The sequence below is a fragment of the Chelon labrosus genome (genome assembly GCF_963514085.1).
Source record: "Chelon labrosus genome assembly, chromosome: 20".
NCBI lineage: Eukaryota > Metazoa > Chordata > Actinopteri > Mugiliformes > Mugilidae > Chelon > Chelon labrosus.
The window spans coordinates 21,315,790-21,330,091 of NC_140353.1; the positions used below are offsets into that span (position 1 = coordinate 21,315,790).

A 14,302-nucleotide genomic window follows, 5' to 3' on the forward strand; every position below is an offset into this window, starting at 1 on the left:
AGCTTTGCAGCAAGTCCAAATGTCATATTAAAAGGCTGGATGAGATTAACAGCAAGATTTATTATACAACCAGATGGGCAAATCATTGTAGCATAGTTGAACTAATAATAATTTGAGTTTAGCAATAGGAACTACTCTTTTTATTAGTCCAAGGTATTACATAATGTGTAATCAAGGTGCTCAGAAGCATGGGTTAATTTATTTGTGTCTTTGAGTGTGGGGGGGGTTGTGGGCTTTGATTTCTGTTCAGTTTGAAATGAATGCTTTACTGTCAGGGGGACTCATAATAACTTTAAAAGCAAAGTTGTGAAAGACATTACATTACTCCTCAAATCTTTCTGAACATAAGGTACCTGCCAGTAAGTAGTCAGCTTTATGTAAACAAAGGACAGCCGTCTGGTGTATCACAGTAGCAGAGAGATCAGTAATAAGCAGCTTAAGAGCAGACCATTTCCAGCCCAACATCCATGCATATAAATATCTACTCGTACCATAGTGTAGCCTACAAGGCCTTGGGATAAGGTCTCCACAATAGATCTTGTGAAATATTGCTAAAAAGAATTGGTGAACAATGTACTACAAAACACCTTTTTCCATTCACATTCAACACATAATACATAAAAACACCAACGTATAAGCATACAGTATGTATAGTATGACTATAGCTGAAAATCATTGCCCATTTACCAAATACTACTCAATTTACTGTCTGCCATTTTATTTGAGTGTTCAAGTTTGTACATTGACACACAGATGTTAATGTCTACAGATTGTGCAGATTTTTGCAAACAATTCCGCAATGCAAAGTGCAGCATTTCATTCAAAAATGGCAAATGACAAAATGACAATGACGACGTGTCTGACATCTCAAATTACTGTTATTCTCACTCACTCACTACCGAGTGAGGTCTGAGGTATCAAGCATAAAGTGGGGTCATTTTCGACACAGCTTATTTCTTGAACAGGTGCAGTAACTTCCTGAAGTGTCGTCATCACAGTGACTTTGCCAGATAACCACCAGTCCGGTTCATAAACACACATAAAAAGCACAATTTATCAGTTAAGTTTTAACTTAGGAATGAAACAAATAAGGTATTTTCCAGTCTACGCAACAATGCTTTGTGTGACAAAACATGCAGATGTAATATTAGCATCTTTCCTGCGAGAAAAAACAGACAAAAATGTATTCTAGTCAAGCTATTCCTTTGACAGCCCGCACTTTCAAACATGTACAACTGCAGCAGGCCACTGTGGCTTTAGCAAACAGGGAAAACCTTGATGAAGTTAGCTAGCTCTGACCACTAAAGAAGCTACATAACTGTAGCGAAGGACATTTTCAGACTGCGGAGGGCTCGCACACCCAAAAGATGCTGGGTCTTCCTCACTGGAGTGGAGCAAAAACCAAAAAAAGACCAAGGAGAGGCCCAACCGTCTCACAAGAGGAGGTGTGGAGCGGAGAGACTGGCTTGTTTTGAAGGAAAAAAAATTGGCCGGGGCCACCGTCCCCAGTGCCTTATAAGGCAGTGTTTCTATCCAGCTAGCACATTGAAGCAGGGACTGCTGCTGCTTGTCTGACAGCAACTCCGCTGAACTGCAGTGATGAGACGGGTGTGTCAGGTTGACTATCAGCCAAAGAGAACACGACATGCGGGGGTTATCCCCACTCCCCTAAAGAGGGACGCATTAAAAGACGAAGGTCCAGTGCAGGCAACACACTCGTGAAAGGGACGGAAAGGAATAGAAAAGATGAAGAAAAGGGTACACAGTAGATGATGACAGGGGCAAATGTTAGGTGAGAGACGAGAGGAAGACAGACGAGAGGATCAAAAGTGAGTAACAAAATGGAACACTAAGCAAAACAGACCGCATATTGCAATTAAAAGGCTCGCTGCATGCTGCTGAAAGTGATCATCATGCCGGATGACTAAAAAAGAAACAATCCCTAAGAGATGATCTGGAAAACATCACACTAGCTCTTAGCTATCCATACCCCATGATATCATTTGCTCTTAAGTGCTATGCATCAAGTTATCTGGTCAGCAGCACAATCCAGAGACACTGGACTGGGGCAACAGTTAAAATACCTGCCGTGTGTTTAACAAGCCTGAGAGGAGGGGCTGAGCTGCAGGCTGAGAGAGAGGTAAAGCCAGAGAAAAAGAGATAAGGCTGAAAAGTGAAAGGGGAAAGTGCAGCCATTCATAGGGACTTTGAGCCCCATATACAGTACGGCTGCCAAGTATTTACTCAGTGAGGTCATTTCCTTTAGAACAGCAGAAAGGCAACTTAAGGGACTCACAATCTAGTGTCCATATTTTTTTTTTTTTTTATCTTGAAAATGCCCTTTCATTTGCTTGTCCTCAACAATCTCTCTCTCTCTCTGTACTTGGAGCTGCCAAGTAAGTCCAGCTCCAGCTTCATCCAGCAACGTGGTGTGCTGCCAAATAATGATCACTGCAGTTTCCACAAGAAGAAGGCTGCAGAGACTTCGGGTTACACCTGATTGAATGCTGATAGAGGCGATACAGTAATTTATAGTTTTTATAGCCACAGTCTGGGTGGCATTAAAGCATCCTCAATGTGATATTTGCTGTCTAGTTTGTTGTTTTTAAAAGCAGAGGGGAAGAAGACAACACCTCTGCTCTGCAATTTAAAGGTCGGAGTTCAAAACCCAACAGGTCAGCTGCCTTAAAAGGAAAATTATTGTGCTTCCTTGACAGATGCCACAAATTCCTTCATGTCAGTTTTTTGTCCTCGGGGTAGCCAGCCCACTGCTGATTGGCAAGTCCTAATCACATTCAATCACACATTTACTAAAGAGTGCAAACCTGAAAAGAATGACTGAGTTTGTTCTACTAAAACTGGAGTCAACAATACAGTAAGGTTGGTCAAGTCCATCTTTTACTTAAGGGAAATTCAATGTGAGCATTAACAAGCATACAACTTGTCTTATTGCACGAGTAACTGGCAGTGAATGTTACTTTAGTGGATGCTATCTGATCACTGGAGCTGAACAGCAGAAGCACTTCATAATTCACATTTGAGAACTCAACCAAAAACCACATGTGCGGTTGTACACCTTGAGCATTTATTTGCACATGTTATCCCCACCTGAAGCAGTGAGCAGAGACATCCCTCATCTGATGCAATCGGGCTCTTTTTTAAATAGTGTCGGACAGCTGTTCAGCCTGTCTTTATAGCCCCATTGCTTCTTGTGATGTATTGAGTTTAGCTCAAGAAGAGTAGCTTTTAGGCTGCTATGTTTCAGTAAAATTGAATTTTCAAATGAATTAAAATCGTGGATGTCAGAGGATAATGCGAAGGCAAATGTACTCCAACAGAATAAATATTTGGTCCACAATAATCAACCAATAATCACAAAGCTATGGACAATCACAATCATAACGTAGGCCAAAGAACTATGAACCAACTATAATAATGCTGTTTCAGTCAAGACATTAAGCAGCACACTGCACGCACATTGGCAATAAATAAAGCGGCAGACTAATACAATGCAGCTTTTTTTAATGCTTTTTTTCCCCCTGTTTCTTTGCCACAATAGCAGGGGATTTGTGATTCATTATTTACCGAACATGAGCCTGTGAGCAATTATAAAGGCACTTTAAGCATGCGTGTTTTTATCCCACCTGCAAAAAAGGACATTTGTGAGCCCTCAGTGTTCATGTGTGCGTGTTTGAATCCCACCCTCAGAAGCAAAACTTCTTGATCCCAGCGACAGCACCGAGGCTGCTAAAAATGGAAAACTGCAGCCTGTTCTCTCCTACGCATGCTTCCCACTCAACTTTTGTCTTGAACACTCAACACTTCACTCTCCCCGGCTCATGTGCAGGAAGTAAACACCACCGGTGTTCAAGCAAGTATTCTGCTAAATGTTTTAAAAGGAAGACGGAATAGACCAGGAGTGCCTCAAGTTGTGTGGAGGGGGAACATGGGAGAGGATGTACAGGGGGCCCCGGGGCTGGACGGGGCCCATTAAAAGGGGTTAGGTGATGCTTTTTAAGATAGACCTGACAGTGTGTTTGCACTTTGTCAGATCCAGTTAGGGGCCCCAGAAATTCAAACACCACTCCACGAAGAAACATAGATTTACAGCTACAGTCGGCAACGTCACACAGCGTTGGTTAAAGTTAAGGGTTGGAAAATAGCTTGTGGCCGGTAGATATCAGACATAGGGTGACAACAAACAAAAGTATGTCAAGGTTTGTTCATTCTTGTGCAATACCAACACAAGAACGTATTTTGGGATAACAGGGTTAAACTAAAGTGTATGAAGACCTTCTCTCCCATTTAAGCCCAAAGTCATAATATACACTTGTGTAATGGAAGGATTTTTCCACTGACTTATGCAACTTTAGGTCATCACAAAACTCATCCACTGCACTTTTTCACCAGACACAATCTGAGTAGGGTCTCAGCTGTAAAGTATCAGTACTATTACAAACGACATCGAAGCGCTGTATAAACAAAACTGATTCACTCCTACAAGGGTAAACACGGAGACCTGAGACATTACTTAAATCCGCACCAGATTGCTTCCCTTAAGGTGAGGAAGGCCAAATGGAAAAGGTGCATGCAGATGAGAATCAGTGTATTAGTGGGTTAAAGGTGACATTACATGATAGGTTTAATATAAAATCTGTATATTAAAAGACACTCTTGTTGACAAACTTTCCCATCTTATCAGATGATCGTGCCAAAGCTGGCATGCTTTTATGTTTATGATGATGACAGCTCCTATTTATGGGAACAATCCTCTTTCCAAGAATCTCTCATAGCAAAAACTGGAGCATGAAAACAAAAATGAAGGCAAATAAAAGTGTTTAATAGTTGGTGGACATGATCTTAAGTAGGTTTGTAGATCTAGCTGGGAGTACAGTGGACAGTGGTCTGGAGGGCCCAAGTGTTGCCCAGGCGGGAGTTTCAGACGGAAATATTAGTCTCCATGAAAACACCAAGTGGGACATTCTCCTCTAGTTAATCCTAATCTGTAGATACACTTCAAAGAGCCCCAAACTGTACTGTCTGCATCCAGTCTTAACTATTAATCAGGCCCGTCTACAGTATGTCCACCGTGTTGATCTCATTCTGGCTGCTTTTTTTTATATATATTAAAAGGTATTAACAGGTAAGGTATTGTGGAGAGGTGTCTGATCTCAGGACAGACTGGAAACGGATCAGTCTCATAACTGGGATAGGAATAAAGACTAAGATGACAATAATGCTAATAGCAGCTAACAATGTGGAGATATTAAGCAGCAAAATACTGTCACCCAAGTGTGTGCATGCGTGTCTAGTGTTTCAGTGAACAGCCCAACACGGTATCATTAATAATCTATGAGGTGTATATCCCACTTGACTTACCAGCAAACTTTCCAGGTTTATGGCACATCGTGGGTCTCTGATCATGTCCTCCAGCTTCTTCAGCCGGGTTTCCATCCTCCTCTCGGCGCCCTGCGACATGACTGCGGCGTCGGTGGTGAAAAGTTGAGCAGAAAATATGAGGAGGTCGTCCAAACTGTGTGAGTTTACATGTGAACCGTCTTTGTTCCTGGCTAATGGCCGTGGGCCTAGCGGAGCAGCCTTGGGCTCTCAGCCCACCCAAATCGCGTCCAACAGGAATAGTATGGACAATGAAGAGCAACTATTCCAAAAGAAACTCCCCGCGTCCCGAAACTCTCCAAGTGAGCGGGTTTTCAGTTTGTCTTGGAGCTAATAAAGACGACGTTACATTTGAGTTATCACCTCGTGTTAAGTGAAAGATTCATTTTTTTCCCCCAAACTCGGCGATAAAGTTTGAATTTGGAGACAGCAGCAACAGGCAGCAGGGCGTTTTCTTTGCCCCTCTCCTCCCCTTTCTCTCTAGCCTCTCTGGCCGCTTGGAAATTTTGTGGACTCGCTTTAAAACAAAAAAAAAAAAGTAAATTCCTCTCGGTTTCACCCCATTCAACAATGTTTGAAGTCCGTTAGAGGTGCAGTTTATCCTCAGTGCTGCCACAAGTCATCGGAAAGGGCGATAATGTATGTTCTCCCGCGCTGAATTTTTAATAAGCAGACACTCTCTTCCTGGATTTCTTCTCGCATTTTCGCATTCGTTGTCCTCGTCTTGTCCTCTTTCTGGGCTGGGGTCGGGAAAAATAAGTTTCACTCGCAGGGAAAAGTCCTTCAGCGGCCGAATTCTTCACCGCACACTCACATCTACTCACCAACACACGGAGGCTGGAGTCTCTCCTCCCCCTGACATCAACACACCGAGAACTCAATTACCCATAATCCACCTGCCCCCGGCATCTCCGTGTGTCTGTGTAGTCATTAAATTCAAAAACAACATTTTCTAATTTGCTTTTATAACTTTTATAACTAAAATATAAATATATTTATGTAAAGAGATTAAATTCAGTTTATTCTTAAAACAATTTGGAATAAAGTTATAAATTGTTAACCTCATAGCATAAGTCATATTTTACCGTAAAACAAGAAAAAACTAAATTTTTAGCAACAGTGGCCAAAAAATAACTTTATGCTATGAGGCTAACGAAATCTAATCTAAATGAGTGAATAGCATTAGATCCCTGGGATCTGTTGGAGCCACTCTCCCAGTTTGGAGGTCACTTCCCCGAGTGCTTCCACTACCACGGGGACCACGCTCGCCTTGACCTTCCACAGCTGTTCTTTCAACCCTTGGTACTTTTCAAACTTTTCGTGTTCCTTCTTCTGGTATCGCCACATTTATCACCGCCGCCTTCTTCTGCTCTTTGTCTACCATGTTAGCCGTGTACCTTGTCCCGGCTAGCATCTTACACCCTGCCACTATGTGCTGGATTGTCTCAGGCACATGGCTGTTCTTGTACTGCCATGATTAGTGCCTCTGTGCTGTCTTTGAGTCCAGCCTTTTCCAGCCACTGGTAGGTCTTTACGATATCAGCCACTTCATCAATTTGACAGTGATACATGCCAAGTAGGGGCTTGTCCCTCCAGGTTGTCTGCTCCTCTTCCTCTGCACTCTCATTGGGCTTCTGTTGACTGAGGCACTCACTTAGCAGTTCATTCTTTGTGGCCATTTTTCTGACGTACTCTTGGGTTTTTGATGTTTTTTTTTTACCCTGGATCGTGACCTTGATGCTCACTAGTGCTCGGCCTCCCTCTTTCCACTTAGTGTACAGTCTCAGGGTGCTGGATTTGGGGTGAAACCCTCCTTGCATGGTGAGGAGCTTTCTTGTCTTGATATCTGTGGCTTCTATCTCCTCCTTTTGCCAGCTTATGATCCCAGTAGGGTATCTGATGACTGGTAGTGCGTACAGGTTGATGGCTTGGATCATGTTCTGGCCATTCAGCTGACTTTTCAGGACTTGCCATACTCTCTGGAGGTATTTGGTTGTGGTTGACTTCCTTGCAGCTTCCTCATGGTTTCCATTAGCCTGTGGAATACCAAGGTACTTGTAGCTGTCTTGGATATCACCTGTGTTGCCCTCTGGTAGGTCAGCCCCTGCAGTTCTGGTCATCTTGCTTCTCTCTGAGACCATCCGGCCACACTTGTTTAATCCGAATGACATCCCTATGTCATTGCTGTAGATCCTGGTGGCGTGGATCAGCGAGTCAATTTCTTGCTCATTCCTGGCGTACAGCTTGATGTCATCCATGTAGAGCAGGTGGCTGATTGTTGCTCCACTTCGGAATTGGTACCCATAACCTGTGATGTGTTGATCTGTCTGAGGGGGTTCAGGCCTATGCAGAACAGCAGTGGTGATAGCGCGTCTCCTTTGTGTATGCCGCACTTGATGTTGACTTGGGCAATTGGTTTTGAGTCGGCCTCTAGGGTTGTCTTAGCCGAGAATCTAGACGCGCCCCTAGCGGCAGCAAATTACATTTGCTTCCAGGGGCAGTCTAGTTACTCTCCGTTGACTTGAGATTTCGAAAAATCCAAGATGGACCAGGCCAATCACGAGTCGGTGGGCGGGCTTAACATGATGACGACTGACCTGCGATAAGTTCCGTGAATTACTCGTGAATTCCCCATCCTGCTAGAACTACCAGAGCGATGGCTGCTGCTAGCGAACAACTTTCTTTCGAATCGGCTTTGGCCGCCACTCTGAAAGAAACTGCACTGAGGTCGTTCTTACAAAAGAAGGATGTATTTGGAGTTTTGCCAACCGGATACGGCAAAAGTTTGATCCACAGCTTAAAAATGATTAATGCAGGAGAAACTCAACCTGTAGGTGAACTCATAAAAAAAAAAAAAACAGGATGCAACAAGAACTATTTAATATCTATTAGGATAAGTTTTTTCCACAACACATGCAAGGAACTCTCTTTTCCGTCGCTCTGACTACGTCACCTTCTTCGTTGCTCTGATTGGTTGTAGCGCTATCCTATTGCGTGGAGAGGGAGTTTGAAAGACAACCGTTTATCCCACCCCTCCGGTTAAGCCCTGTCTATGGAGAGTGCCCAGACCCTACATTTAATGTGGGTCTGGCTCGTCAGGCTAGGGTTGTCTTCCACATTCCCATCGAGTTCTGGATGAAGGCCCTTAGGTTCCTGTTGATCTTATACAGTTCCAGACATTCCAGTATCCATGTGTGGGGCATTGAGTCGTAAGCTTTCTTGTAGTCGATCCAGGCGGTGCACAGGTTGGTCTGTCAGTTCTTGCAGTCTCGGGCGACTGCTCTATCGACCAGTAGCTGGTGCTTGGCTCCTCTGGTGTTGCTACCAATTCCCTGCAGACATCCATTCTTGGATGTCTGCCATTGAGGTGGTTACTAGTTCTTGTTCTGGGAAGTATAATACAAAGCTTGTGTGTGTGTGCTATTTCCTGGGAAAGATTCCTGCATACATAAACGGGGCTGTTTATGTATTGAGCCACGTGCTTACTCATCTTAGCCGCAATGATGCACCTTCCATGTTGTGCAGAAACAGGTTATTGGCCGGTAGTTGGATGGGATGGGTCCCTTCTGGGGGTCGTTCAGGATTAGGACTGTCCTGCCCTGGGTTAGCCACTCTGGATGGGACCCCATCCCTCAGCCGCTGGTTCATCTGTGCTGCTAGGCGTTCATGGAGTGAAGTTAGCTTCTTCATTGCGTACATCTTCTCTTCATCCTTGACACTCTTTCTTGGCCATTGAGGTGGTTACTAGTTCTTGTTCTGGGAAGTATAATACAAAGCTTGTGTGTGTGTGCTATTTCCTGGGAAAGATTCCTGCATCGCTAACAGGAAGTGATGAATTTTTACATTTTCTTTATTTGGAATGGTTTTCATGAAGGAGGACAGCCACGGCCGTGCAACAGATAAACACACAAGCACCACCCACAGAAACAAAAGTTTTCCAGTGATTCAGCACCCACGGCTTTGGATATTTATCTGACGGGTGCTTTCTGGGAAATTCATTCCAAAATAACACACGATGAGCTGTTTAAAACACAAGCTCAGGAGACTATATTTGTGCCTCACATCTCTTTCTACTCATACCACAAAGTTAAATCAACATCTTTGGCCTTGTCATTTCTAGAAACACTCTAAGAACATATATGGATTCTGCATAATCCGTTGATGATAATTACATCACTACTGTGATTATTTAAGGATAGGTCTGGCCACACAAAGCTGGACTCCTGTCTGACATGATGTCATGGTGCCTAGTGAACTGAATGATGTGCTCTGATCCAAAGCAGAACATCAGAGGTGAGAGGAAGGAACAAGCTGCACCTCTGCTGGCTGTTCTTTTGCCTGAGAAAATTCTGCAATGATCTTTGTCAAATCATTTCTTTGTGAATATACCAGTCTAATAAACACATCAGGTTAACTTGTTAAAACCTGAATAGGTTTAAAGCAGTGGGTTTGAATAGCTTTCTGCGCATGTCTTGTAATGTCTTGTAATAGGGTATGGTGTAACTGTGTATTTTAAAGCATTTTAACAGTAGACAGTGATGCTGTGCCTGTGTGCGTTTTCTCTGAGTGCTACCACAGCAAAGAAATGCGTGTTAGGTTAATTGGTGAATTAAATTGGCTGTGTGCATGTGAATGAATGTTTGTCTCTCTCTTACTGACTGGTGAGTTGTCTAGGATGTACCCAGGCTCTTGCCCAAAGCCAGATGCATGGGACAGACTCTAGAACCCCCTCTACAGGATTAAGTGGATATAGCTAATGAATAGGAATGAATAGAATAGCCAGAAAATAAATATCACATACCTCCTTTAAAGTATGTATTAAGGCATATCTTAGCAGCTTTCATGTCTAGCCTATGTCTATGTTAATGTGTACCATCCACATATACATACATCCACGATATGGATTCTAAACACTAACTGACTAACAGTCTCAACAAAAAAAAAGACAAAGAAAAGTCAATGTTGACTTTGTTTCTTTTCAGAACAGCTGTTATATTGGATGCATTTTAATGCTCATTCATTAAACAGTCCCCCCTGCTTGTTTACAGTAAATCTCCCCTATGAGAACTTCAGTCAAGCTGCTTCCCATTACCTTCATGCTGAGGAGTGAGCCATTTCTTTAGGAAACCATGAGATGGAGCTAGAGACCATTAAATCCACATACGTCAACCGCACAGCTGAGACGTCAGAGACCCTTCCAGGGTCAGCACATTAGGAGAAATATTAATACCATGTCTTCCGGTGACTGTATTTCAGAAAGTTAATTAATTAAAACCTAACTACTATCATCACTGGTGGGCTAACTCAACTAATTCTTGATGTAGCTCCTTATTTTTTTTTTCAACTGACCAGATCATGAATATTTAAAATAATATAACCAAAGCCTAGAGAGTTATGAATAATTCAATATTTTAAAATGTGTTTAAACACTTTATTGCATTTGCATTAATTATTAAACACATTTGGGCATGACTGTTAGCATGATTGTATTTGACTGGTATGTCTTGTGGCATATTTTTTCTTCTAGGAGAGGCGGGGTACACCCTGGACAGGTCGCCAGTCCATCGCAGGGCTAACACAGAGAGACAGACAACCATTCACACTCACACCTACGGCCAATTAGAATCACCAGTTAACCTAATGGGCATGTCTTTGGACTGTGGGAGGAAGCTGGAGTACCCGGAGAGAACCCACGCAGACACAGGGAGAACATGCAAACTCCACACAGAAAGGCCCAGTCGGCCCATGGATTCAAACCCGGAACCTTCTTGCTGTGAGGCATCAGTGCTAACCACCACTCCACTGTGCCGCCCCTTAGAACTGCCATGTAATTCTAAATTAAAACCTAAATCTAAAATACCATACTTGATGAGAAATATTGTCCTCAGTAATCCAATACTATACAGGCAGATTTTTTTGCATCTAGCTATTTATATGGGGTTGTAAGTTCATACAAAGGGATTTGCAAGAAGAAGCTTAATTAAGTGTGTGGAAACATTTCTTTGAGATGCACACCCTTTTCTCAGTGTTTACATTAAAGGTTTCACTGCAGACTCGTTTGACTGAACAATGCAACACTTCTGAAATTCCCATGCAACTTATTAATTGTGATTTTCACAGATTCCGGCTGATTCTGGGCGGCTCTTGGCATGTTGTAAGTATTGTGATACAGAGATGAATCGAGAAAAAACATTCTAAAAAAGTAACACTGAAAGAACATCTGCAGTTTTTATTTACCGCTATGTGTGTAAGATCTTTGCACATGTACAGAGAAATGCATTTGAACACATACGACCCGTCTGAAACAAGAGTTGTGTGTGCCTCTTATTTATTTGTCTTCTTGGGCAATTCACTGAATAAAACAAATACCGTTACAACACAAAAAATTATTCTTTTTCCAAAGCAGTTTTGGCCACATGTTATGTACATGTTACAACGTCATAATAAAAAGACCTCCTCATATCACTGTTTTCTCCGTTTTAATAATTAAAAAAGCATTTCACTGTTCACCAGGCATTTACATTGGAATCGAATGCTCAGGTCAAACCACCTTCACTTTTTTTCTTCTTTTTTTTTTTGCAAATGCAAAACTTGTCAACAATAAATAATACTATAAAATGTACACAAAAAGATCGACAGTCCACCACGAGTTAAAACGTTGAACAGATTGGATGTTTAGGAACAGGGAAGCTGGGGGGGAGGGTTTTTTTTTTCTTCTTAGCAAAAATGTGACGGTTCATACAAGTTACAGAAAGAGCTGATCATCTATACATTGACACTAGCAAGATAACAAAGTTGTTGTTTCTGGTATATTTCATTTTGTACAAAGAAGGGAGTCTTCTTTACAAGCGAGCGTCATTGTCTTAACTGTAGAGATTATACAAGCAAGAGTTAAGGCAACTTCTCTGTTGTTTTTGAAAAGTAACATGAAGTCCTATCATGTTTTGTTTTTGTCTGCGGATCGCTTGTTTCTATAGGGTTTGGAGTTGGTTGTCATTGCATAATTCAGGCTGCTGACCCGGCCTGTAGTCCGTCATCAAAAAAGGAATGCTGGAGATTTGTCACGAGTCTGGTTGCCATCACAGAGACTGATTGAGTGGTCCAGAGTTTCCGCATGAGAGTTACGCTTTCATATCTTCGCTTCTGCCTCAGACACAGACAGTATACCGCTTGTGATGCCAATACGGCGTGCTGCAGATTAGACATAAACTGGCATGTTGCTGTAGTCTGCATGTGTGTGAATGTGTGTGTTAGAGGTGTCAAGCAGGAAAAAAAAACCAGACGTGACAACTGATTGTGGTTACTTCCTCATCACCATAAAGCCTCCCGACCTGTTCAATCAGAATGACTTAGAGGAGTCTGGGAGATCAGTTTGGCCGGATGTTGGCACAAGAATAGAAGTCGGGAAAAGTTTGCCTAAACAAGTGGTATTTGTTCTCTGAGGGGTAAATTTAAAAGAATAATTTGACATTTTGGAATAACTCTTAATCATATCTTCTCATACAAGATGAATCTGGAGTCAGGAAGCATTTGGCCAAGTGTAACGACGGAAAATGTGTTTAGAGGTGAAATAAATAAATAAATAAATATGTTTTCTTGCCTACACCAAGCTAGACGAGTTCTTTCTAAACTACGATGACTAAGCAGCTGCTGACTATAATCCCTGACAAGGAAAGCTAGTCAGTTTTACATTATTATCTAAGTCTAATTATACCAGTACAAAGGTGATATTTTGTCATCCACTAGGTGGCGCTAGGGGCCTGAAATCCTGGCCATGGCCTTGGTTTTGACTCCCTTATTTCTTAAGAAACACAGAAAAATCTACAGCATCCCAATTCTTTGTTACACTGGCCCTGGTTTTGTGCTTTCAGAAGCAAAAACATTTAATGAAGAATAATTCAGATTTGTCTGATGTTGGCAAAACTCTATACATAGGGATATTTGATGAAGTATTACAGAAAGAAATAGCTCAACTAAATACACTTCAGCAGGCAAAACAGACGAGACAAAAGCGGGCAGCTTAAAAACAGCATCTTCACTGCCTTTGGTTGCAGAGTAATGAAGCAGGGGCAAGGAAATGCTTAAAGTGACACCAAAGCTGGGCCCTGGCAAGCGGCAAGCTAAGCCTAAATGCCTGACTAACAGGCAACAGATAGAGTTGCATACTGCTTATTCTGAGTCAACACTCTGTAATCTCAGCTGGACTCTCTGCTTGCACCTGCCCCACACATAAACACGTACACAAAGTCACATTTACTGTGTGCGTCGCGTGTGACTTAAGTATGTATGCCTGTTGCGTTTGAATCAGTGTAAATGTTGGCCTCATTTGGACACAGAGTTGAATCACACGACGTCTCACTCTGACAGAATGAAACAAAACAAAGGCAACAAACAGAGAGATATGGTGACACTGCAAAGAAATATATACATTTAATGTAATGTAAGACTGACGATCACTTTGCATTGTCTTCTTAAACCAGAGCTGTATTTTACTCTACTTAGTTTGACATATCCATCCTGGGTCTTTGTGGATTTGGTAAACCAAAAAGAATGATAACAGTAATACTGATTTTGACATCCACTTATGTTCTCCTGTATCTTTTTATTTATTTATTTATTTTTTTAAATAAGTGCTTGTTATTTTGGCAACTATAAATTATCTGGTCAAACCTTCGGTTAAAAATCCATTTCCACTGAAAACTAGGTGACATGTTTTGTTTCAATACACCAGAGGCCTTTGGCATATGATAATACCTTGTCTCACACTGGTACCACGTATCTCCTCCATAGTTGTGTAAACTAAAGGCTGCCTTTGTTTGACGGCATCCCGGCTCACTAAGCCACGGTGTAACTGGATCAGATCAAACTGGATGGGCGACAGTCGCGTTGCGTTTACCTGAACGGC

At 42.2% G+C, this 14,302-nt stretch overlaps 1 protein-coding gene across 2 annotated transcripts in view; it reads right to left on the reverse strand.

Moving 5' to 3' along the window:
- The window catches only part of rock2a (rho-associated, coiled-coil containing protein kinase 2a), a 35,416-nt gene extending 29,224 nt beyond the window's left edge, over positions 1-6,192 (reverse strand). For both annotated transcript variants that reach the window (XM_084569392.1, XM_084569393.1), the window contains exon 1: positions 5,380-6,192. In XM_084569392.1, coding sequence (XP_084425518.1) covers positions 5,380-5,478 — 99 coding nt within the window. In that variant the 5' untranslated portion in view covers positions 5,479-6,192. The remainder of the gene's footprint in view (positions 1-5,379) is intronic.
- Between the last annotated feature and the right edge of the window lie 8,110 nt (positions 6,193-14,302).